Below are 23923 nucleotides of genomic sequence, written 5' to 3'. Positions count from 1 at the left end.
CCATTTGGGATACTAAATCAAAAAGTGGGCACAGGATTGAAACGCTGTACTTCGAAACATGATGATTGTGTTCTAAAAAAATATATCACTAAGAAATCTATTCGCATCATCTCCAGAACTAAGAGCATGAATACAGAAAACCACTGGTGTCAATATTAATGTACGCACAGTATTAAATAAATTACAGAATTTGAATTACTGTTTAAAAGACTAGCAAAAAACCTCTGTTGAATCAGAAAATGAAGAAAAACTATTATGAATAGGCAAAACCAAAAAAAAAATATTGAACAGAAGACGATTGGGAAAGAGTGTATTTTATTTAGACTAATCAAAATTTAATTTATTGGTCCAGACTGTTAGCAGACAGTTCGCCGACGAGCTGGAGAACGTATAGTGATGAATGCCTCGCACCCACAGATAAACATTTGTCTTATATCATGGTGTGGGGATGCATCACAAAATTGAGTGTCGGTAATTTAATAACAATAGAAGGGTACATGCTGAAAAATATAAAGAAATAATTTTGGAGGGTGCTGTGCCAACAACTGACAACATTACTGAAGAAATTGATGAAGCTGTATTTCAGGATGTTTCTGTCCTTTGCTTTGGTCCAATTGTTGTTAAAGACCTGAAAAGTTTATCTAGCATTTCAGCTCGGCTTTTTGTTGCTTGAAACAACTCAATTTCTTTTATAATACATATATGAACCAGATTTTGATTTTTTTCCCTCTGTTCAGTACTACCATCAATACTAGTACTATACTAATATCTTCACTTCCATCTTTAACTCCCACGTCAACTGCTGCTTCTGGTTAAGAAATCCTCAATACATAAAGTAGTGTGATATAGAGCTATGGTGTACAATGCCGCCAATATATCTCACTTTGTCTCATTGTAGTTTTTATTTATTTGTTGATCCGTACCGAGTCCAACTAGTTAATTTCGTTCTTGGATCAAAAATAAGCAATATAACTTATATTTTACTGTACTAAAAAATGCACATCAAAAACCCTAATAACATAAAGTGCAAAAAGTTTATACATAGGTAATACACATAAATAAACAATATTTAAACATTACATTTGTTGAAATGTAAATACTCTTTAATCCGATGGATTGTTGTATGTTTTTTTTTAAATATCTTACAGAGACAAAGCAATTTATGGGAAAGAAATATGTAAAAAAAATGGAATTTTGCATTGATTGTTAATAAAATAGGGAATATAGAGTAAAATTGATTTTTAACGATTGGGAAAATTTTAAGTCATAGTACAGTAGAACTCCAATCTGTACTCCGGCTATCCGAATCGTTTTTAGAATTTCAGAAAAAAAAGACGGAAACATACTGTGATTCTCAAAATAATGATTCTAGCTATGTGCGCTATGTCTATCCCTTAGTGAAGCCATCTGTCATGTCTGTTCGTTTTGATAAATCAACTTGCTTTGACCGAAATGTTCATCAAGCAATAATATTCATTTACCATACAGTATGGTATGTACATACTGTACTAATGTACAGCACTTGTAACTACGCTTCTCATGTAAAACTATTTCCTTTTCTTTTGATTAATCATAAACACTTTTTTTCTTCTTTTTTAATTTTAACAAACATTAATATAGTAATAATTAAAAAAGACCCTTTTTTCATATCTGAATATTTTATTATCGGAATATCGGATTTTTCAGTAAGTCAATTATTTAACTTTATGCACACTGATATACTACCATAATTATTAACATAAACCGAATTTAACATTTATAACTTATATATATATATATATATATATATATATATATATATATATATATATATATATATATATATATATATATATATATGTGTGTTTTTAATTACTAGATTTTATACATTACATACAATAGATACAATAACAATTTACAGTAGAAAGGTTTTACAATAAAATAATTACACCTGAACTTTAATTAATTCTCTTTCTACCTTGTACATATAATGGAATTTTCCCTACGGTTTCTAACATTACATTAATCTACTCAATATTTGAAGTGCTAATGTTGTGATTTTGCATTCTATAACTTAAAAACTTTATTAGTTTTGAAATCGTATTGTTATAACAACTTAATTATAGCACCGGTTAAAAGTAAACATACATTAATTTTAAAAAGATGTACACAGATTTTATAGTGAAGTATGATAAATTTTAAGTTGTGGTATTAATTGTTTTGAATTATACATACTGAAATCTACTTATTAAAAAATACAGTAAGTTTTAGTTAATTGTTTCGAAATTACCACATTTTCTTTTTTACGATTTCAGATACACCGACATCTTCAATTATTTTCACAAAAATCCCGTGGGTTTTACATATGGTTCGTACGAAAGCAAAAGTACTGGAGTGGCATTACCGCCGATCAATCCACAGTGCTGGTCTCAAATTACCTCAAGGAAGCCCGGATTCTCGCATACCCCCGAGACTTCCAGTTTGAAGGACAAGTACGGATGTAGCCCCACTGTTCACAGCTCAAGAGCTGGATCCGATACCGGTTCCATATCAAACGACTCCACTGCCTCAGCCAAAATTCAATTTAGCCCGGTATGTCCGTTTATTTTATTTTTATTTTATTTCGGTAAGGGTTGCATTATTTTCAACATTATGATAATTCATTATTTAACATGATGATAATTCACAAAGCCTAAACCGCTGTTTAGCAGAAACCAAAGTGCAGGAAGAGCATACACTAGCAGGTATTTGGGAGATGAACTCGATATTAGTGCCTTTGAGAGCAAAGTTTCTACTTGCAAGTAATAAGTCATTTTATCTACCTCTAGTGATACTATGTTGATCTCATGGAAAAAAGCAGCAATGATTCTTATTCACAATGCTGTAACTACTCTAGGTTTACTTGCGACGATCGCCGAGGTAACTGCTAACAAGGGCGGGAATAATTATATTAACATATAAATTTACGAATGTGCATATTCCCATCTCTCTCCGGTAAGTTCCGGTGCTGCTCACCCAGCAATTCACTTTACGGCCAGTTTTGAGAAACAAACTGTAAAATGAGGGCTGCCTGCAAATTCCTGGAATTTCAAAAAGTCCCTATTTTATTATTTTGACCAAACTCAAAAACTATCATTTAGGTTTAAATAAAATGATAATTAAAATAAAAAAATTATAATAATTATATTTTATTTTTAGAAAAGAAAATATGATCCAAATATGAAAGGGTGTCCCATCAAGGTAATTTTAAAAACTTAGTAAATCATTTTTATCATAGGGATTTTAAAATGTGCAATAAACATTTGCAGGCCTGAAGAAAATTCATACAAAGTTAAAACTCTGTCTTAGTCAAAATACTAATATTAATTTTTTTATACAATAGTACATATTTTTCAAATTGTCAAAGAATAAGAATAAGAATAGGTAAAGAATATTGTAAATATTTTTTACCCATGCAGTACATAGATTTTAGTTAAACCTAAACCATCAACATTAAAAAAATTACAAATGCTGAGCCTTATAAATAATCAACACAATCCATAACTTTACTTTTTCAATCCAAATTTAACATTTTTTTTTTCATAATGTAATATTAGTATATAACCACTCACTGAGATTTTTACGCCTACCTGTTTCGAGACGTACCTACTCGTATCTTCGTCAGGACAATTACTACCACAGCATCCAAACAATACTTCCCTTAACTACCAAAGCATGATTTACACACTTAAAACTACACAAAATGTTTAACACAAATGCGATTTTTGGTCGACCCGAAGGCCAACATGCACTAAAGGTTGAGCATAAACATGCCTTAAGAGCCGAGGTCAAATATGCACTTTTACAATTACAATTAATATTTTATTGATTTTGAAATTAATATTTTATTTTCTCTATGTTAAGCGTTCGAAATCGATGACACACAGTGACCAGACTTCTTACTCATCTATGAATCAGAAGGAAGCCCACACTCAACATTATGACCAAGGCCAGACTCAAGTTTTCCAAAACGAAAACCATGACCTGTCTCAAGTTTTCCAAAACCAAAACCAGACTACAGTTTTCCCAAATGAGAACCAAGGCCAGAATCAAGTTTTTCTAAACGAAAAGCAAATTCATAATCAAGCTTTCCTAAACGAAAATCAAAACGAGATTCAAGTTATACAAAAGGAAAACCAAGATAAAACTGAAGTTTTTCAACAAATGCGAGTTTTCCAGGACAAAAATCATGACCAGACTGTAGTTTTCCCAAGTGAAAACCACGATCCCCTACAAGAGTTGGACCACGATCTTCTCAACCCGGATTTACTAAACCAAGACCATGCTCCGGTATTTGACCATGATCAGACTCTATTGTTTGATTCTGTTGAACCTCTATTACTTGAAGATCCAAATCTATTGTTTTGCCAAGATCAGTCAGACTTGTTTTCAAAACACCAACCTGAAGTATTTAATCAAAACAAGACTCAGGTATTCAATAAAGATCAATCTCTGTTATGTAACCAAGACCCACAACAAGCATATAATCAAGACCAGCCAGAAGCATCCAACAAGCAGGACCTGCTTCACCCAGAATTATTCAACAATGACCAACCTCAAGTATTGAACAGCGAAGATCAGCCTCTCGGATTTGATGAAGCTCTGCCTGTTGTGTATAATCAAGATCAGACTGAGGTGTTTAATCAAGATCTGCCTTCAGTTTACCAGAATTATGGCCAGCCGCAGTATTTGAAGCAGGTCCAACCACAGGCCCTTAAACAAGCTCAGCCTCAAGTATTTAAACCTAATCAGGCTGAATTTTCAAAGCAAGATGATCTTAGTGCTTTTAAAACAGTCTATTCTAAGTCAATTCAACTTGACCAGCCTCAAGTTCTTAAACCAGTCCACCCTCAAGTTATTAAACCGATCTATCCTCAGGTGTTTAATAAAAACTATCCTCAGTTACACAACCACAATCAGTCCCAGATGGTATTCAATCAAAACCAGTCTAATGGATTTAACCACATCCAGCCTCGAATGTTTAACACAGGCCATCCTCGATTCTTTGACCAAAATCAGGCTCAGGAATTTAATCAGTTTCGGCAGCAAAGATTTAACCAGAACCAACCTCAAGTTTTTAATCAAAACCAAGCGCAGGTGTTTAACCATAACCAGTCTCAGGTATTTAATCGAGACCACCCTCAAATATTAAATCAGATCCAGCCTCAAGTTTTCAATCCAGACTTGCCTCAAGTTTATCATAACCCGAACCAACCTCAAGTGTACCAAAACCTAAGCCATTCTTATGTATACCAAAACCCGACCCAGCACCATATGTACCAAAACCTGAACCAGCATCGAATGTACCAAAATTTGTGTCACCCTCAAGTGTACCAAAACCTGAACCAGCCTCAAGTGTATCAAAACTTGAGCCACCCTCAAGTTTACCAAAACCTAAACCAGCCTCAAAGGTTCCAAAAGCTAGTCCACCCTCTAGTTTCCAACTTGAATGAAGTGAGACCTATTCAGATGATGCCACAACCGAACATCGTTGTCCACCATCCGATGCAAAACCGATCAGTGATAACGCAGTACCTAGAGCCGTCGCAGTACGTCACAGTGCCCGTTCAGCCTGTCATCAACTTCACTCAAACTCCAACCATTTCCCCATGTTCCGAAGTCAGCATGCAAATGATATCTGAACAAGCTCAGATGCAGGATCAGGTAAAATTTTGTCATTCGCATGGTGTTAGGAATCGATACCAAATTATGAAAAATCAAATAGATTTTAACCACAGTTATAACAATTTTACAACATCATTTTTACCTTTAAAAGTCAATACGGTGTCCAGAAAAAAAAAAAACTTTTGGGGAACTATACAATTTGCCACAATATGAAACCATTTTTACAATTTATGGTATCAATATTAGTATAATGTTTCTAATGTACCATATAAGATATCATGTTTACAATAGTTTATCTTTTCAGTTAAAAGAAAAAAGTTTATGCAAGTCATGCTTTTATTGATGTTTTTACTATAGAGTAAGTTTTAAGTAAAAAAAATTCTATCAAATCCATACATCGCAAAAAAAATTGGACGCTTTTGATGCGTTTTTCCTTTTCAGGTAGTAAAAATGTAAAATATGGCAAATTTATTCCTTTTAAATATCCATACTCGATGCACGATAGTTCACGACTGAACCAACCAAGCGCAATACTGTCAAAAAAGCATTTGTAGTATACACTAACACTTTTACAACGCCTTATGGTTTGATCTGATGTGTAAAATAATGAACGAGATATACTAAGTTGAAAAAAAGAGCGAGAAGTACAAAATTACTTTTTCGCCAATCTAATATTTAATATAACAGTGGAGTAATAATTGTATTATGACCTGTACATAAGTATTTATTTCATTAATAAATACAATTGTAAATTTTTGTTAAAAAATATAAAATTTGTTTTAAAACTTTTGTATCAAAATAAAATACCTGAAATATACGGGAATGAAAATCACAGGCAAAGCTGGGAAGATAATCTAGTAATATCAAAACTAGTTAATCATACAGACCAATTCAACCTAACCTAACCTTCTCTCCCCAACATTTACGTCATACAATGGCGGTAGGAGAGAAAACACTTGTTTACTCCGCACACTTTTCTTAATCTTATTTGTCCGTTACAGAAGCAGCACAAACAACTACAAACTATTATTGATCACCAACAAGAAGAGCTACGAAGAGTATCACAACAGTTGATGATGGCTAAATATGGTCTCCTACCACCAATTATCAATGTGAGTTGAAATTATAAACGCCATACAATTATTTGATCAAAAAATCTAAGGCTTATCTTTTCCTTTGTGAAATAACATACTTTATAATAGATACAGTATAATAGATACTGGAAGAGTTTTGGAAAAGGAGCATCGGAAAATATGTCACTAAAAATTATCCGATAGCTCGACATTGAAGGTGTCCAAAAATCTCTTATGAATAGAGTGACCAATGAAGAAGTACTAAGAAGAATGAATGAAAAATGAGCATTAGCATAAAAAAAATAGAAGAGGAAAAATGATGGGTCCAGATCTGTAGCATTGCTTTTGGCGCTCTTGATATATATCAAAATACAACGCAAAAATTAAATTTCATGTAAATGAAGTAGGATTTTGCCCTTATTAGGTCTTTATGCGCTGACAAATGTCCGTTTGCTAAATCCTTCCTACGGCCCTAGATGTCATGACATGTCCTGCAGCAAAATGAGCTAATCACTGCCATAAGACTGAGAGGCAAGAGGAAGAGGAAGAAGAAGACTGAAGAAAGTAATGCGAAGTGCGTAAATGAAAAGGCAGGCTTCGTATTGTACAAATTTCTTGAAAACCTAGCTTTGGATAATAACCAGTAGAAGTTACAGCACTGACGGGAACTCGGCTCTTAAGTTTAAGATAGGAGATCTGATGCTGTCAAGCTTCGAAAATCCATATTTTATTTAACAGTACTGAGAGGATTACTTTCATTTATTTTTTAAATATTTATTATCTATAATACATTTCAAGTTCTTCGAGACATTGTTTCATCTTTTACTGATGATTTGCTGTATGGAGTTATAATTTTTGTGAACATCCAAATCCTAATTCCATCCTATGTACTGCTATGTACCTGTTCTAGGGAATAAGATAAGAAAGTCTTATAATTGTAATAAATATGATGATAAGCCCTTAATTTCTCCACCCAGGTCTCAATGCCGTGCACCGTTGAGGATGTCCCACCTGCGAACTGCAATATCTACACTACACCATACCCCATGGTGCAACAAGCGGGTCTTCCTATCCCGACAATGCCGCAGCGTGTCAACCAAAATGATTACATTCCGATGCAAATGTCCCAACAACAAGCCCAGCACCTCATCTCGTCATCGAACCAAAATCAAAATCTCGTCGAACACATGCCTCAAATGGAAAAGTAAAGCCACAATACCAACTTCACTACAAATCCGATGTTCACATCATGCCAATGTATAGTTTTTTATTATTCTTAATAACCTCCGTAACTTAGAAAGCAGAGCTTTATTAACCTTTAGCCGCCCAGTGGTCCTTTACCGGAGTGCGGATTTGTGTCTTTAATGGGGACTGACCGGAGCATTTCGTCTAACGTAACAATTGCGGCTAGCATCCGACTTCGGATGGAGTACTCAAGCAGTGAGCAGCTCGGCTCGCTGTACTGACTATGCGAATGCTCGCATCGTAACGTGTTACGTTAGGATGAAACGACTCCGGTCAGTTCCCACCTTTACTTTCATAATAATGTCTTTAACTTAAAAAATATCTTTGAGATACCGATCCATCATTTCATTTTTGGTTCCGATAAATATTTTAGTCATTCTTGGGAGATGCATTGTGTTTTATTAGGCGGACCGTAATAAAATAATGCTGCTTTATTACGGTTATGCTTTTTTACAGTAAATTATAAAAAAATCTTTTATTTTGATAATACTTCTTATAACAGCTACACGTAGGTAGCAAGTCGCGCGAATACAAGTATTTCACAAAAATGCTTGGGCAGGGCGCTACCCTTATTGCATGCGGCACATGAGCGTCTAAAGGTTAAGTTCAAAATAAATACATTTCCATACTATTTTTTATTACAGCTTTACAAGCAAGATTAAATAATTATATACATACATACATTTGCATGTTTTAACACAGAAAAAAACAATTAATAATAACTAACGATAATCGCCCAGTTTGTAGTGTGTCGCAAGATGCACGCATACATTTAGAATTTGAATTTTGTGTTTTTACGATATTCAGCCTAAGCGGCTTGTGTTTAAAAATAGGAATCGAGCTGTAGACAAGTGGGAGTTAAAGCACATATATCTATTTATTAGTATTTATACTTTGAAAAAAGTACATTTCTATTAATTTGTGTTTGTAAATAGCTGTCAAAATATACCTAATTAAAATAATGTCCTACTATAAATTCCATTACGGTTTTCCAAAGTTGTGTTAAAATTTTAAACTAACTCTTATTAAAACTCAAATCTTGGAAATGAAAATGACTACATCATTTTCTTAGAAATTCACTCCAAATGAACAATATTGTTCATATTTATTCATCATTTCATGACGCTCAGCTCAGGGTTGCATGACTATTTAAAACCTTTGGCAGAGATAGGTTAACAAGTATTGTCCGCTCTGGATAAATTATAAAATGTAAGGAGTCCCCGATACCTTTAGGCGTAAACTTTTACATAAATTAAATAAGCAAGTATCTTAATATAATTCCAAATGTGGCAATTTTCCCTTTATATTACCTAATACATATGAATATAATACAAATCTTCAAATAAGAATTCAAAATCCCACCATGTTTTATGTATACACTTTCATGTAAATTTGCCGTTATGTAAATAAGACATTATATGTACGGCATATCCATAAATCATATCTACTCAAGTTTTTATTTCACATATTGTTTGTTTGTTCATGTGATAGTATTTTAATCTTTAAATTTTTTTTAAAAACAGTTTTTTTGCTGTTGCACTAATGATATTTACAATATTTGTGAATTCTATTCACTTACAAGAGTAATAACTTTTCGTGCCAAAAAAGTCAATTATTACCTACAAATATTTAAATTTCATGAATCTAGTGATATACTTATGAAATATACAAGATATTTAACATTCAATCATATAAGTATACATATAATAAATAAGTAAAATTTTCCTGAATTGATTTTCACACTTCATTTTACAAAAAATTTGAAAAAAATTAAGAATTGTCCATTCAAAGATAAAAATTCATAAAACCAATAAAATTAATACAATATTTAATATAGATATTTACTTGCAACTTTCACATATACAGATTTTTTTAAATCCAATTTTAGAATGAAAGAAGACAGGCATATATTTTTGCTACCATAAAATGAAACGAAAGGAATCAGAAAAATATACTTTATTGTAGATATAGGATATTTTTTTACAACTTAAATTTATTATTGACAATGGATTTTTTTTAATATTGAGAAACCCATAAGAGTTTATAAAGGTGTATCTTATCAGCTGACAATGAGAGGGTTGAATAAAAGGTAACAGTATTTTTGACCTTTTTGCATAAAAATATAAAATGTTAATTTGGACACTAAGTGCAGTCTTTTCCGTTAAATTCCATGCAATGGACCGTTTTCAGACGGGAGGAATATCTAATTTAACATACTCAACCTATAAAGAATCGTATTAGACTCATTTTGTGTTTATAACAGCCGACATAATTAATATATTCATTCATCATTTTCTTTTGCAAAATTTGCATTCGTAAAAACGTTGTTTTCGTAAGTTGGTAACGATGACGTCACAGAAACGACTCCACACTACTACTATAACACCTCTATAAAGCAGATACATAAAGGGATGCCCCATAACACAATCGATGACATAAAATTTAATGACGTAAAGCTGTGTCCGTTTTATTCAAATATCTAAAGTTTAAACCTTCATATCACCCTTATTTATCTGCAGATTTCAATAAGAATCATACCGATAGTCTTGTGATTTTGCATTTTGAATTATTAGCCAATAATAACACATCATGAGAAAAATTCATTGTCACTCTGTGATACATAGCATTCCTAATAACTAGAGACCTGAAATTTTCGAAATTGTAATAAAACTAATTTTATCATGAATTATGTATATTTTACAAAATAAAAACTAAATGAATTTTATATAAATCGATAAACCATAAAAAGTATTTACATACCGTACAAGAAAAAACATTTTAACCCTTTAGTGCCAGAAGGTATTAATAAGTAAGACTGTTCCCAGTAGGTCGTAACATTTTAAGGAAAGTAAAACCCAACAAAAAGATGTTATTTTCTGCATATATTAAAAGGATATTATGAAGACTAGCCAAATATGTTCACTGTGTGGTGTTAAATATGTACATACGTATATGTGTTCCATATTTGAAACTGTGATGTGTGCGTTTACGCTTTAATTTTGATTGCTGGCCTGGCAAGCACTGCATTGGATAGCGCGCAATAGCGCTAAGGCAGAGGATTAGTTTTTTTTTTTTAAAGTTAAATATTTGTTTACAACATGTTGTAAATAAATTATCGGGTCAAATTATAAGCTTAAATAATAAAAATGAGTGATTATAATCCAGGATTCGGACCTCACATGCTAATATAAGAAAGAGTCTCTGCTTAGTAAAAAGCATCTTTACATCTCACCAATAGATATCTCTAGTGAAGTTCTAGTGATTCAAGAACAAGGTTTCTAAATTGGTTCATATATATAGAACTTCCAAGAATTTGAATAGTGTGGTTGTCAATAATGGGTTGAATTGGTAAATGTTACACGTGTGTAAAGTGATCACTTAAGCCAGCCTATGACGGTCGTCAGCCCCGTAAATGCCCAGACTTCCATATTCTTCTTCATCTTTGATGAGATGTCAAAAAATAATATTAAATATTTGTGTTTTTATTATTTACACAAACATTTCAATTTCATACTATTTCTGTGAGCCTAAGGGGCTCATTATTAGAAATAGGTATCAAATAGTGGTAGAGTGGGTTCGAACCAAGAAAGTCTGACTTAAGAGTCCGCGACACTAACCACAGGACCACAACCCGACGTTAATTCCATCAAAGAATAATATTGCCAGAAAACAATAAACAGTCGCTCAAAGACAAAAATTTGGATGAAATTTTGGACAATTGTACGCCTTTTGCTAACACTGGATTCCACTATTTTTCTATTTCAACTTTTCAAAAAAATTGCAACGTTCAAGTACTACACTTTTTCAAATTTTTTTAAATATGTTTTTAATACTGCAATAAAAAAGTGAGCATTTCAGGTCACTTATAAAAAAAACTGTCAATTCCTGACATGCCATATATGTTGATATAATAATATTATTGTATGTAAACGAGATTTAATATGTAATTAGCATTAATTATTTAGCCAAAATATTATGATAGCAAAATATGTAGATATTTTTTGTTGGTAGCCATAACTAAAATATAATGTGATATTAAGAATGGTGTTTGTTTACATGGTCAGTTTTGAACTAATTTAGTATTTTAAGAAATACTTAGTAAGTACTCGTTATAAATGGTAATATATTAAAAAGATAATTTTTGGAATATACATTTTTTTATACATAATATATTTTAAATCACCAACAGTAAAACTACAACCAATTATGAATCTAGTCACTAACTGTTTAAGAGCTTAGCTACGACCAAGTAATTTCTAGCAACTTTTTTTACTAATTATGAACTGTGGGCAAAGTGAGTTTTACTCTTCCAAAGTATTCCAAAGCGGTATCTTTTTTTTATAAACATTTATATGAAAAAATATACATCTTACTAGATGAAGATTATTATGTATCAAATAAATTATGTGTCTGCCTCCATAGTGTATTGGTAAGCATGCTAGCCTACCGTACTGGAGGTCCCGGGTTCGATTCCCAGAGGGGGGGACTGGTACCTGAAGCGGAGGGCTGATCACCTTTCCTTCATGCGTTTATGATCAAGATGTTAATGATCATGATTTTAAACACTGCGTTTATATGATGCAGTGCCTTATGCACCATCAGGTGCGGATAAGAGTTTGAAGAAGATATTATAGATTTGTGTTTGCAAAAATTTGTGATAAAAACAACAAAAATATTTTTAAATGTTTGTGTCTAATTATGTTTCTAATAATTTATGTTATAAACAACAAAAAATTTATAAAAGTTGTTTGTGTAGATTAAAAATAATAGTAAAAAGTATAGCTCTCAAGTGAGCTTCATAAAGGATTGTTAAAACTTTAGAAGTACATATGTGTAACTCTTCAAACACATAAATAAGTTTTTTTGCTGTAGTATAACATTTGATGTTTATTTACTTATTAATGTGCATGTGATTGTTAGCGTGTAATTCTAATTGAATAAATTAAGAAATGAAATTTATTGCATTAGTCTGTAGTCTCCGGTTACAGAGTATTAGAAAAATAGTTTTTTTTAATATTTTTTTTATTTCCAAAACATGCACAATATGTGTTGAAAATGAACAGATATAAATTAGTCAGGACTGAAAATATTTTTTTACGTGTTTCCAAATTATTTTTAAGATCTGGGGAAATAATTCAATTTAGATAAAAATAAATGTTCTCTCCACCATGGATACACATTCGATGAAATGTAATGATCGTAATTTGATAATAAATGTACTTATTCCACCCCAATGAAAATTTTGTTTTATTTATTATCCTATTTTTCAGGAAATTTTAATTATAATATTTTCCTAATGAAATTTAACATAGTCGTATAGATAAATTTGACTTTGAATTCAGTAAATACAAATATTCATTGATTTTCTTTTTGGTAACATTAACTTTCTCGTAATATGGATCGACAACTGGTTTAAAATAGCCAAAGTCATTAGAAATTAAAGTCCAGGAGCAAAGTTACATCTATCTACCACTGTGGTATAACTATTATATAAACATAGTTACATCGGTAACTTCCGTAAGTAATCGATTCCAAGATGTTGAAAAAATAAAAACAAGTACACAAAGATAAAATAAATCATTATTTTTATTGGTACCATGTCATCATAAAATGGGTGATGATTTTCAATTCTTTTCATTTTCCTGTCTCCATCCCTACTTATAGTCCAGCATTCGGAGCCATAGAAGAGTGCAGGTCTGACAATTGTTTGGTAGACTTTTCCCTTTAACTTGACTGGCATTTTTGAGTCACAAAAGACTCCTGTCATGGACCGGAACTGGAAATATTCAATGGGTCCAAAATTATGATTCTCAATTGGTGGAAGAAAAAAAAATAATCGCTTTAATTTACAGTCTTTTATAAATTATTAGAGAAAAATAAATGAGAACTTAAGTAATACATGTAATAGAAACAGAGTAAATCTAATTATCCCCTCCACCTGCCAAAAAAGATTTTATTAGCCTGAAAGTCCTTAAAATCCTAAAAAGTACAAATAATTTTATCAAAAATGAACCTTCGTTGGTAATTTTTAGTTGGTGGTAACAATCCCAACAATTTCTCAAAAATATCTGACAAATTCTATTGTCTTTTCCTCCAAATCTGAAATTTTGATGAAGGAAACCTTCCCTTCTATGCACATATAATATTTTTGGATCTAACGACCTAAAAAAAAGTTTCACATCCTGAGTGAACTGACTACTTTTTTTTGTTTGATTTGAAACTGAACGAAGTTGTATGAATGACAAACACCTTAAGAAAGGGAACTTCTTCAAATGAGCCTACCTACTGCAGTAAAATATTGTAAATAGATAATACAACATACAAACCTAGGACTTTTCGGCGAATACAGGTTTGAATTTCAATAGCGGTATACCCGGGAATAATAAAATAATTTACCTTGATATTCTGCTATTTTGTAGCTGATAAAAAACTGCCACCATAACCATCGAATATATTCTTGTAGATTCATGTTGCAAACGCTCTCATCAATCTGACAATGTGGCCACCGATAAGGGTTGTCTTGGCCAGCTAACGGTAAAAAGGGACAAAAGACAGGCAAGGTGACGGACAAAGCGGTACAATTAGAACAATGGGGCTTTGTCACGGCAACTGACCTAACGGGAAATAAAACCACTGTCGCTCGAGATACGAAGCCAAATGTTACTATCTGCACCTTAACCCTCGGCCGTTTTGATATATCCTAAAAATTTGTACGCAATTTAAGAATTTACTGAGTAGACGGCGTGCAGAAAGATTCGATACTACTAATACCATCTAGCGTTACCATTAATTACCATTTTTGTAGGGAATAGATGCGTTTCCCAGATAAAATTGAGAAACCAATAAAGCTTTGACGATGATTTCATAGAAATCGCTAAAGAAACGACTAGTATTTTATTCTAGGTTTAAGGAGGTTTAAATAGTTTTTTTTATCCTTTAAAAGCGATTTGAAGATATAATTATCATTACCACATGCAATTTCCATATTTAACGATAGCTACAACAATCCTTATAAGTATTAACTATATATTACTTGCGTTCGATATCTCTGGATATTGAAATAAATCATGATAATAAATATGCCATTATAGCTGGTTGCGCAGCGAGATCTCAACTAGTTTTATTGTGGCGTGTTGCCGTTGTGATGTGGTCACTTGTTGTGACCTCGTGTTTGATAATGTAAGGGTTTGGTGACCAGAATTAAAATGAAAGAATGTACTTACAGTTGGTTCCTTTATTAAAATGAATGCAAACTTACTCTAAATACAAGAATCAAATAGTGAGTTAAAGAAGTAGTTAAAGTTAGAATCTAATTAAAGTGTCTGCTCTCGTGGACGATCCAAACAATTCTCGTCTTTTCGTGTCCCGAGTTCCAGCCTCGTTGGGTCCTCTCGGCTTCCTTCAGTTTTGTTGGTATCAGCGCGATCGGAACTCCTCCGCCATGCTCGTCTCGGTGCTTTCGGATTTCTTCAGTTCTATTTGTATCGAAACGCCTCGGTCCTGCTCACACGAGCGCGGCAACACAACGGTGTTGCCACACCATCTTAGGCTTTCAATTATTTAACAATAGTTAATGTTTATCAACCCAGATACAAAAATATATGTATATATATATATATATATATATATATATATATATATATATATATATATATATATACATATATATATATATATATATATATATATATATATATATATATATATATATATATATATATATATATATATATATATATATATATATATATATATAGGTACTTAATTATAAAAATATGCTACCTTAATTATTATTATTATTATCTGAATTATATTATTAATTATTATTATCTCTATTGGCTTTGGTTGATTGATAGGCTTTGGAAATAATTACAAAAGTTTCGAAGGGAAGGAAGTTTAAAACCATTATTTACCCTAGAAAATATAATTAGTTATAAATTGTATCAATAGCTTGCAACTAGGTATTATACAAACATGTAATCTCAATTATTAGATGGGCTTTGAATATAATTACATAAATTTTAAGAGAAGGAAGTTTTTTTTTTAATATGAAGAAATAATTTAAATACATTTAATTAATTATAATGAATGGTAGTAAGAAATAGTGGAAATGCAACATTGCAAAGATGAATGAAGGGAACTGACCAATAGGAGATGCAGGCACTCCTCGACCCAAGGCCTAGGAAAGAAAATTAATAAAAGGCAGGACAGACAGTCACAGCTCTCTCTGCTAGCTTCTCTCAAGCTGTTTGGTTCAAGACACTACTCTCTAGTCTCTTGACACAAGCAGCCTCTTATGGCTTGACTTACGTTCTACGGTCACTTAACCTCAGTGCCTACGCCCTGGACCCGTCTGCATCTTTGCTGCCAACATCTCCTGCATCCTTACGGCTGCACTGAACATGAAAAATGTGGATCGAGACATCTTTACGAAGACGGACAATTGCTGCCAGCGGCCATCAAGATAACCCTTCGCCACCGCCTACCCGAAGCAGCTGCCAGAATCCAGTCCAGCATCATCACCGCCACGACCAGTATGACCACTGCCAATTCTAATTTACCCACCTTCTTACAGTTTTTAAATTCTAATTTATCTACCTTCATCCAGTTTTTTAATTTTTATTCACCTACCTTCATAGAATTTTTAGATTTTAATTTTCGGCCTTCCTTAGAATCATCGTATATGTTAGATTAAGTCAATCTTAAATTTACTGAATTTATGTTAGATTACATTTATTATTACATTTACTGAATACAAATGTAAAAATCATAAATCGTCAAAAACAATAAAAAATGTATTAAAAAAAGAACTCCACCGACAAGACACACAAGGTGGCTTGGTGGGTCTCTGCAAAAAGAAAGTTCTAAATACTTATGTATAAATTGTGATTTAAATAAATGTATACAAATAAAAAAAAATACAAAATAAAAATAATAAAAATGTTTTTCTTCCCCATTCTCTCTATCATCTCACCACTTGCTCACTTTATAACTTTAACTGATCACACTTTTTATCTTGTCGATTACGTTTCGGTAAACGAATAATTATTTGACAGCAGAGACTAACTAATTTATATATTTGACAGTTAAATAAGGCGGTGATAACCTACTGAAAATATCCACGTATTTTTTTTCTATGAAAAGTACTTAATTTATAATCAAAAACTATTAATTTTCATCTATTTCGACGACGTTTCTATGGTTTAAAATAATCTTTGTTCTGTTTCTATGAAGAAGTGGTCAGTTTCTCGATGACGGCGATTGTCACTGCGTATTGTCACACGAATGGTCGAGGAAAGTAGCATGAGAGAGTCCAATCGCCAGTTTCTTTCTTTATTCTTCAAATTCTAATAATACTCACTAGTTTTTCTATTATTTCACCATCTACTTTTTGCTAGTGCGGACGTCGCGATTGATTTGATTAGTCATCATGAATTTAAACGACGGGTCTGGTAGCAGTCTGGGCGCGGAGATCATCTACGGGACCCACGAAGACCCTCGCGTGGTCATGTCAGAGAAGGTGAAGAACCTGGCGGGAAGTATTTACCGCGAGTTCGAACGCATGATCGCCCGCTACGACGAGGACGTCGTGAAAACTCTCATGCCTCTGCTGGTAAACGTCCTGGAGTGCTTGGATGCGGCGTACCAGAGCAACCAAGAGCATGACGTGGAGCTCGAATTGTTGCGCGAAGACAACGAACAACTGGTTACTCAGTACGAACGCGAAAAGGGCGCTAGGAAACTATCTGAACAGAAGGTGAGAGAAAAGCTAATTGTCTTGTATTTGCTGTCATTCTTTGTTGGTTTGAAACCATTCCATTTTCTAATGCATCATCACGCGTAATTCAATTTGTTCTACTTGAACTTTCACTCATTTTAACTAAGTCAATACAATCATACTAATCTAGCACTATGTAAAATCTGATGGTACCAGAAAAAATATTATATGCAGTAGATAGTGCCAGATGAACAAAATCCACAAAATATGAAAATCAAAATATTTCATTGTTTTACACTAGAGCCACCAGAAGTGACAGAGAGGTCATTTGACCAATGAATAATAATTTCATGTCATTTCTGTGTCGGGTTGTGGTCCCGTGGTTAGTGTCGCGGACTCTCAAGTCAGAGTTTCTCGGTTCGAACCCACTCTACCACAATTTGATACCTATTTCTAATAATGAGCCGCTTAGGCTCACAGAAATAGTATGAATTTGAAATATTTGTGTAAATAACAAGAACACAAATATTTGTCTTTTTTTAAAACTAAGGAGGTATTAGTAAATGTCCAGTCAGTAGTGGCAAAACTCGACAAATGTGTGTGTAGATTCATGGATGTCGAAAAGCTGAAATCTAAATATTATATGGCAAAAAAAATTTAGTAAAATGTCTTGTTGAGTAATTTAATTTGTGTATGTGCCACTTGATGCTGTTTTTTTTCTTTTAGCTTTTAGAAATTGAAGATATTGCTGAAGGCGAACGCAAGGAATTATCGGGAAGACTGGAAGCCTTGGAAAGCATTGTTCGAATGCTAGAACTGAAACATAAAAATTCCCTGGAACATGCTAGCCGACTTGAAGAACGGGAAAACGAGCTCAAGAAGGCATGTCCACTCTCTATTATTACTTCCACGAATAATATGATCATTCAATATTTACCAATTACAGATTCCTTATGTAAATGGAAAACGTTCTTATCTTAAAAATGGTACATATTAAAGGCCTTATCAAAATTAGAAAACTGTGAAGATAAAATAGATGAAACCTCGATATTTCATCTAACCTCGCTTTATTACAAACATACGTTGATTTTTTTTTTTTTTTTTTATTTATTTATTTTTTTTTAATATTGGTTTTGCGTAAAATTAGAAGAGATAATATATTATATTTCATCCAAACTCCATTTATTGCAAACATACATAAATTTTTTTTTTTTTTTTAATATTTTTTTTTTTTTTTAATATTGGTTTGGCGTAAAATTAGAAGAGATAATATATTATATTTCATCTAAACTCCATTTATTGCAAACATACATTGATTTTTTTTATTTTTTTTTAAATATTGATTTTGCGTTAAATTGAAAGAGATAATATAATATATTTCATCTAAACTAGCTTTATTGCAAACATACATTGATTTTTTTTTATAATTATTTTTTTTAAATATTGATTTGGCGTAAAATAAGAAGAAATAATATATTATATTTCATCTAAACTCGCTTTATTGCAAACATACATTGATTTTTTTTAAATTTTTTTTTAAATATTGATTTTGCGTTAAATTGAAAGAGATAATATAATATATTTCATCTAAACTAGCTTTATTGCAAACATACATTGATTTTTTTTTTATAATTATTTTTTTTTAAATATTGATTTGGCGTAAAATAAGAAGAAATAATATATTATATTTCATCTAAACTCGCTTTATTGCAAACATACATTGATTTTTTTTTTAAATTTGATTTGGCTTTAATTTGTAGAACTCCATTTTAATTTATGTATTAATTTGAAATCAAAAACAGAATTTTTTGAGCAATAAATTCTTCCTTTCCCAGAAAATAAATATAAGGGTACGTACCTACATCCCCCATTGAGACTTGTCTCCCATAAATTATTGCTGCACGTCTTAAAACTGTCACTTAGAAATGTATAGCTACATAAGGACCGTAGTCCATTTGATCTTCACATTCGTTTGATAATGCCCTAACAAGGCGAAACAACTGTCACAATCTTAATTTTTATTTTTATGTGTTTTTGTTAATAAAATACAACTTAGTAGACTCCAAAAATCTCTGTTTGATTTTAAAATTAATACATAAACATACATAGATTATAATTTCATAAAAAAAAGTCCAAAGTGTGTGAATAAATAAATATTTTCTTTGCAATTTAAACTAAACTGAAACCTAAAACTTTTCACTACCTTGTATCATTCTGATGTGTTTTTCTCATTGTGGTTGTGCTTAAGAAATAGTAGTTAAAAAATATAAAGTTTTTAGCCCAGCAGCATTGTGAGCGATCAGCATGTTAATTAACCTTTAGACGCTCTGCGTTGCGTGTAGTAAGGGCAGCGCCCTGCCCAACCATTTCTTTTAAATATTCGCGTGACTTGCTACCTACGCGTAGCTGTTATAAAAATAATTATATCTCTAAAATTAGTCGTCGTATTTAGGTAAAATATAATTGTTTATATTTACAAAACTTTATTTGTAATTTTTCACTTTTTATATAACTGCACATTGAAGTTAAGGAATAAAAAAATAAAAATGCTCAATCTAAATCGATTACTAAAGCGATTACAACTATTATTACTATATTTTTACTATAATTTAATATTAGTATCGCATCATGACTAAAATATATATGGGAACCAAAAATAAAATGATGGATCAGTATCTTAACGACATTATTTACGTAATGTTGTATTAATATTTTGAATACTATTGTCATAAATCAGTGTAATCCAATAGCGAAATGTATCACAATCCAGGTGGGCATTGAACGACCCAAATCCGCACTCCCGTAAAGGACCACTGGGCGGCTACAGGTTAATATGTTTCACTAATTGTTTTGTTTGATTCAGGAATATGCCAAGTTACACGATAGATACACGGAACTGTTTAAAACCCACGTTGACTATATGGAACGTACCAAACTACTTCTGGGTGCTGTTGGAGACCGTGTGGACAGCAGAAGTAGGGTACTTAATCCTATGACGAGATCAACAGGTTAGTATATATTACGTGGTTTAATTAATTGTTCTCTTATCTTAACCTTTGAATATTTGCTTACCAATTAATTCCTTCAAGTAATATGTACCTATTCTACAATATAAATATTTACATTTTACATTTGAAATTTATGTTTTTAACTTACATTCATAATAAGTACTAATTGATTGATGCCTATATAACAGTAATGTTATTATAATTAATTGAAAATTTCGAGTTACTTATTACTTAAAACTTAAGAGTCCACAAACTGCCTCCAAGCTCTTGTGAAGTGATCCTGAATGGTCTTGTTAAAGAGGCGCACTTGATATTGGCTTTCAGAAGGCATGGGAAGTACATAACCTAGCCAATCAAATCCACTTTTCTTGGTGACAGTTGTGACCATGAGTTGTTACTTTCTGTCTTATTTACTCATTTCTCACAAATTCAAACCAACGCACTTTTAAAACTCATCGTAGATACCTATTCTCAAAACTAAGCACACAGCTGTTCTGGGGTATTGTAAGGTGCCATGTTTCACAGCTGTATAAGAGAATAGGTTTAATGCAGGCATTGTATAAGCGGCATATGGTCTTCACCAAGTACAAATCTGATCTCCAGACAGCCTTCATACTGTTGAATATGTACCCCCTAGTCCTCCCCCTGTCTCCCACTACCACCACAATGTTTCTGAGACGATGAAACATCAAATACATTTGTCCTATCATATGTTCCAATCTTCCTTAACCTTTTAAATGCCGGTATGTAGGAGTGTAGCTGTGCACAGCAGGCCGTGAATTTTTAATCATCTTATTTTTATAAGTTAAAAACATTACACCTTGAAAGGATATTTAAATAACTTACCAAATTTATTCAATGTGCGATGTATTTGCTTCCTTTTACTTAGATAACATATTTTAATTTTTCAGAAAATGTTAATGTCACAACTTGTCACATATGTATTAAGATCGATTTTTTTTATTATTGTAAACTAAATTTAAATTTTTTTTTTTGTTGAAAAGAAAATTGAATGTCTTCTCATGTATGGTATTGTTCGAAACACGTAAATCAAAAACACAGAAACCACACAGAGCAGAGTTGAATCACGAAAAACACAGTAAAGAAATGTACAAACAACACAGAAAACACACAAACAAGTGAAAAAAAAATTGATAATTGTTCCGCACAAGTATCAAAAACTAACAAAAAAAAAATCATAAAATTATTGACGCGCGACAGATATCAGCAATATACGCGCGAAAATTGACAACCCTATTTTAGTGACTCTATTGTCTGTCAAACGAAGCTCGTGGGTGGATCTCTGTAAAATCAATAATATCAGATAACTGTAATTTCATCTGTTTAGTGAAGTACTACAAAATCATCCCAATAAATGTCTCTATGTGTTCCATATTTTAATTTAATAAAAAAACGGGTCATATGTATGATACAGAGGCTCAAAGACAAGCGAGAAAACTCGCTATTTTTCTATGGCCGGCCTGCTGGGCACAGCCAAGAATGCAAGATACCTCGCTCTTGGCACAGAAGCGTTTAACTTTTATTTTTCTCGCCACACTTGCCCTTCAGTTGTGTAGACATTTGGCACTTCTGACCCTCACTCTACTCTCCCATTCAATCTTCTTTCAACACCTTAATCCATTTTTCTTTATTCTTCAAATGCCATCCATCCATCTTGTAGGTTTACATGTACAGCTTAATAATATTGCTTTTGTTACCCTAGGGCCACTTTCCTTTGGGTACTCCTGCCTCGAGGGGGCCTTTACAGAGCACACGGAGAGCATGGGCGGAAGTCCCGTGAGTGCCTCTCCCTCCCCTCCCAGCCCACTGGGCGAGGAGATGGCTGCCGTACAGACCGTGGAAAGGTCCCATCAGACTGACCCCGTCACTCAACACCATCAGGTAGACAAAATTACTGTCCTTAAGGTAGATTATTTTTATAGTACATACAAAAATAAGATACATATATGTACTTTCAAGATGTGTAATCACTGGCGCATAGGGTCAATGTGGTATCAACTTGATGTTCAATTACATAGAGTCAAGGTGATTAATCCAGGTTTAAGGTGTATTGGAAAAAGAGTATAGTTACAATGGTTGGGATCTCGGGATTACCAGCTTATGTAAGTTGTGGTAGTCCCTTCAGGAAAATGATGTGTCCAATAACAGCTAATATTTACACATGAAATCATCAAGGTCGCTAACCTGAGGGGGAGCAATAAAAATCTCTACATTCTTATTATTGTTGTATTTTTAGGCCACTTCTCCCGTAACACCACAAACCAACGTTGTACCCGGTCGGTCACAAACAAAACGCGAACAGCGAAGTGGTAATACACTCTACCAAGAATTGTCATTCCATGATGCTGACACAAATCTCAACGAGGGAGATGAATCTACGGATATTACAGGTAATAATACTTTGCACTTTTGTAATAGTAAATACAACGTTTCCAAGTGTTAATTCTTCACATTTATTCTCATTCTCGATGTTTTCTTTCTTATAGGGAGCTGGGTACATCCGGGAGAATATGCTTCTTCAGGTCTGTTTTACTTATTTATCGTTTCTGCAATCTGGCGTCGGAAATTTTCATAATTAGTATATTATTTTATAATTAGTATATTTTTATCAAAAATCTCCAATGCATGCTTACATATATACATTTAATTAATATTTAATTTTGAGTAGACTGAATTCAGTCGAATGCGATTTCTTAGAGAAATGTGCGGCAAAATGATGCATGATAGATGATTGAATGGTGAAATAAGGAGATAATGCAAGGTTGATATGAACATTATATGTTAGGTAAAATTACAAAAAGTGTTGAGATGGTTTGGACTTTTGGATGAATGATGAATAAAGGAAATATTTTCCGCATGAATTTACTATGTACCTGTGAAACGCCATTACTTTTAGTTTTATAATTAGTATATTATTATCAAAAATCTCGAATGCATGCTTTTATACATCCATTTAATTAAAATTTAATCTTGAGTAGACTAAATGCAGTCGAATGCGATCTCTTAGACAAATGTGCGGCAAAATGATGCATGATAGATGATTGAATGGTGAAATAATCCGCATGAATTTACTATGTACCTGTGAAATGCCATTACTTTTTGTTTTATAATTAGTATACTTTTTATATATTATAATTAGTATACGGAAAATATTCCTTTATTTATTGATTTGGCATTTAATTTGTAGAACTCCAGTTTAATTTATGTATTAATTT

General features: G+C 32.4%; 2 protein-coding genes across 4 annotated transcripts in view; both read left to right on the top strand.

Moving 5' to 3' along the window:
• Positions 1 to 8670, top strand: part of Clk (circadian locomoter output cycles kaput protein Clock) — a 37590-nt gene extending 28920 nt beyond the window's left edge. The window contains exons 9-13 of the mRNA XM_088261380.1: positions 2295 to 2571; positions 3178 to 3219; positions 3883 to 5682; positions 6645 to 6755; positions 7694 to 8670. Coding sequence (XP_088117506.1) covers positions 2295 to 2571; positions 3178 to 3219; positions 3883 to 5682; positions 6645 to 6755; positions 7694 to 7924 — 2461 coding nt within the window. The 3' untranslated portion in view covers positions 7925 to 8670. The remainder of the gene's footprint in view (positions 1 to 2294; positions 2572 to 3177; positions 3220 to 3882; positions 5683 to 6644; positions 6756 to 7693) is intronic.
• An 8501-nt stretch (positions 8671 to 17171) lies between these two features.
• Positions 17172 to 23923, top strand: part of syd (JNK-interacting protein syd) — a 40898-nt gene continuing 34146 nt past the window's right edge. For all 3 annotated transcript variants that reach the window (XR_015837649.1, XM_088261343.1, XM_088261342.1), the window contains exons 1-6: positions 17172 to 17718; positions 18406 to 18561; positions 20543 to 20687; positions 22411 to 22589; positions 22945 to 23098; positions 23195 to 23230. Coding sequence is in view for 2 of the 3 variants with exons in the window: in XM_088261343.1 (XP_088117469.1) it covers positions 17392 to 17718; positions 18406 to 18561; positions 20543 to 20687; positions 22411 to 22589; positions 22945 to 23098; positions 23195 to 23230 (997 nt within the window). In the remaining variant the exon portion in view is untranslated. The remainder of the gene's footprint in view (positions 17719 to 18405; positions 18562 to 20542; positions 20688 to 22410; positions 22590 to 22944; positions 23099 to 23194; positions 23231 to 23923) is intronic.

This window comes from Brachycentrus maculatus, unplaced genomic scaffold (genome assembly GCF_059751285.1).
Source record: "Brachycentrus maculatus isolate JH-2025_06_01 unplaced genomic scaffold, ASM5975128v1 h1tg000153l, whole genome shotgun sequence".
NCBI lineage: Eukaryota > Metazoa > Arthropoda > Insecta > Trichoptera > Brachycentridae > Brachycentrus > Brachycentrus maculatus.
This window is presented reverse-complemented; position numbering and strand designations above follow the sequence as displayed.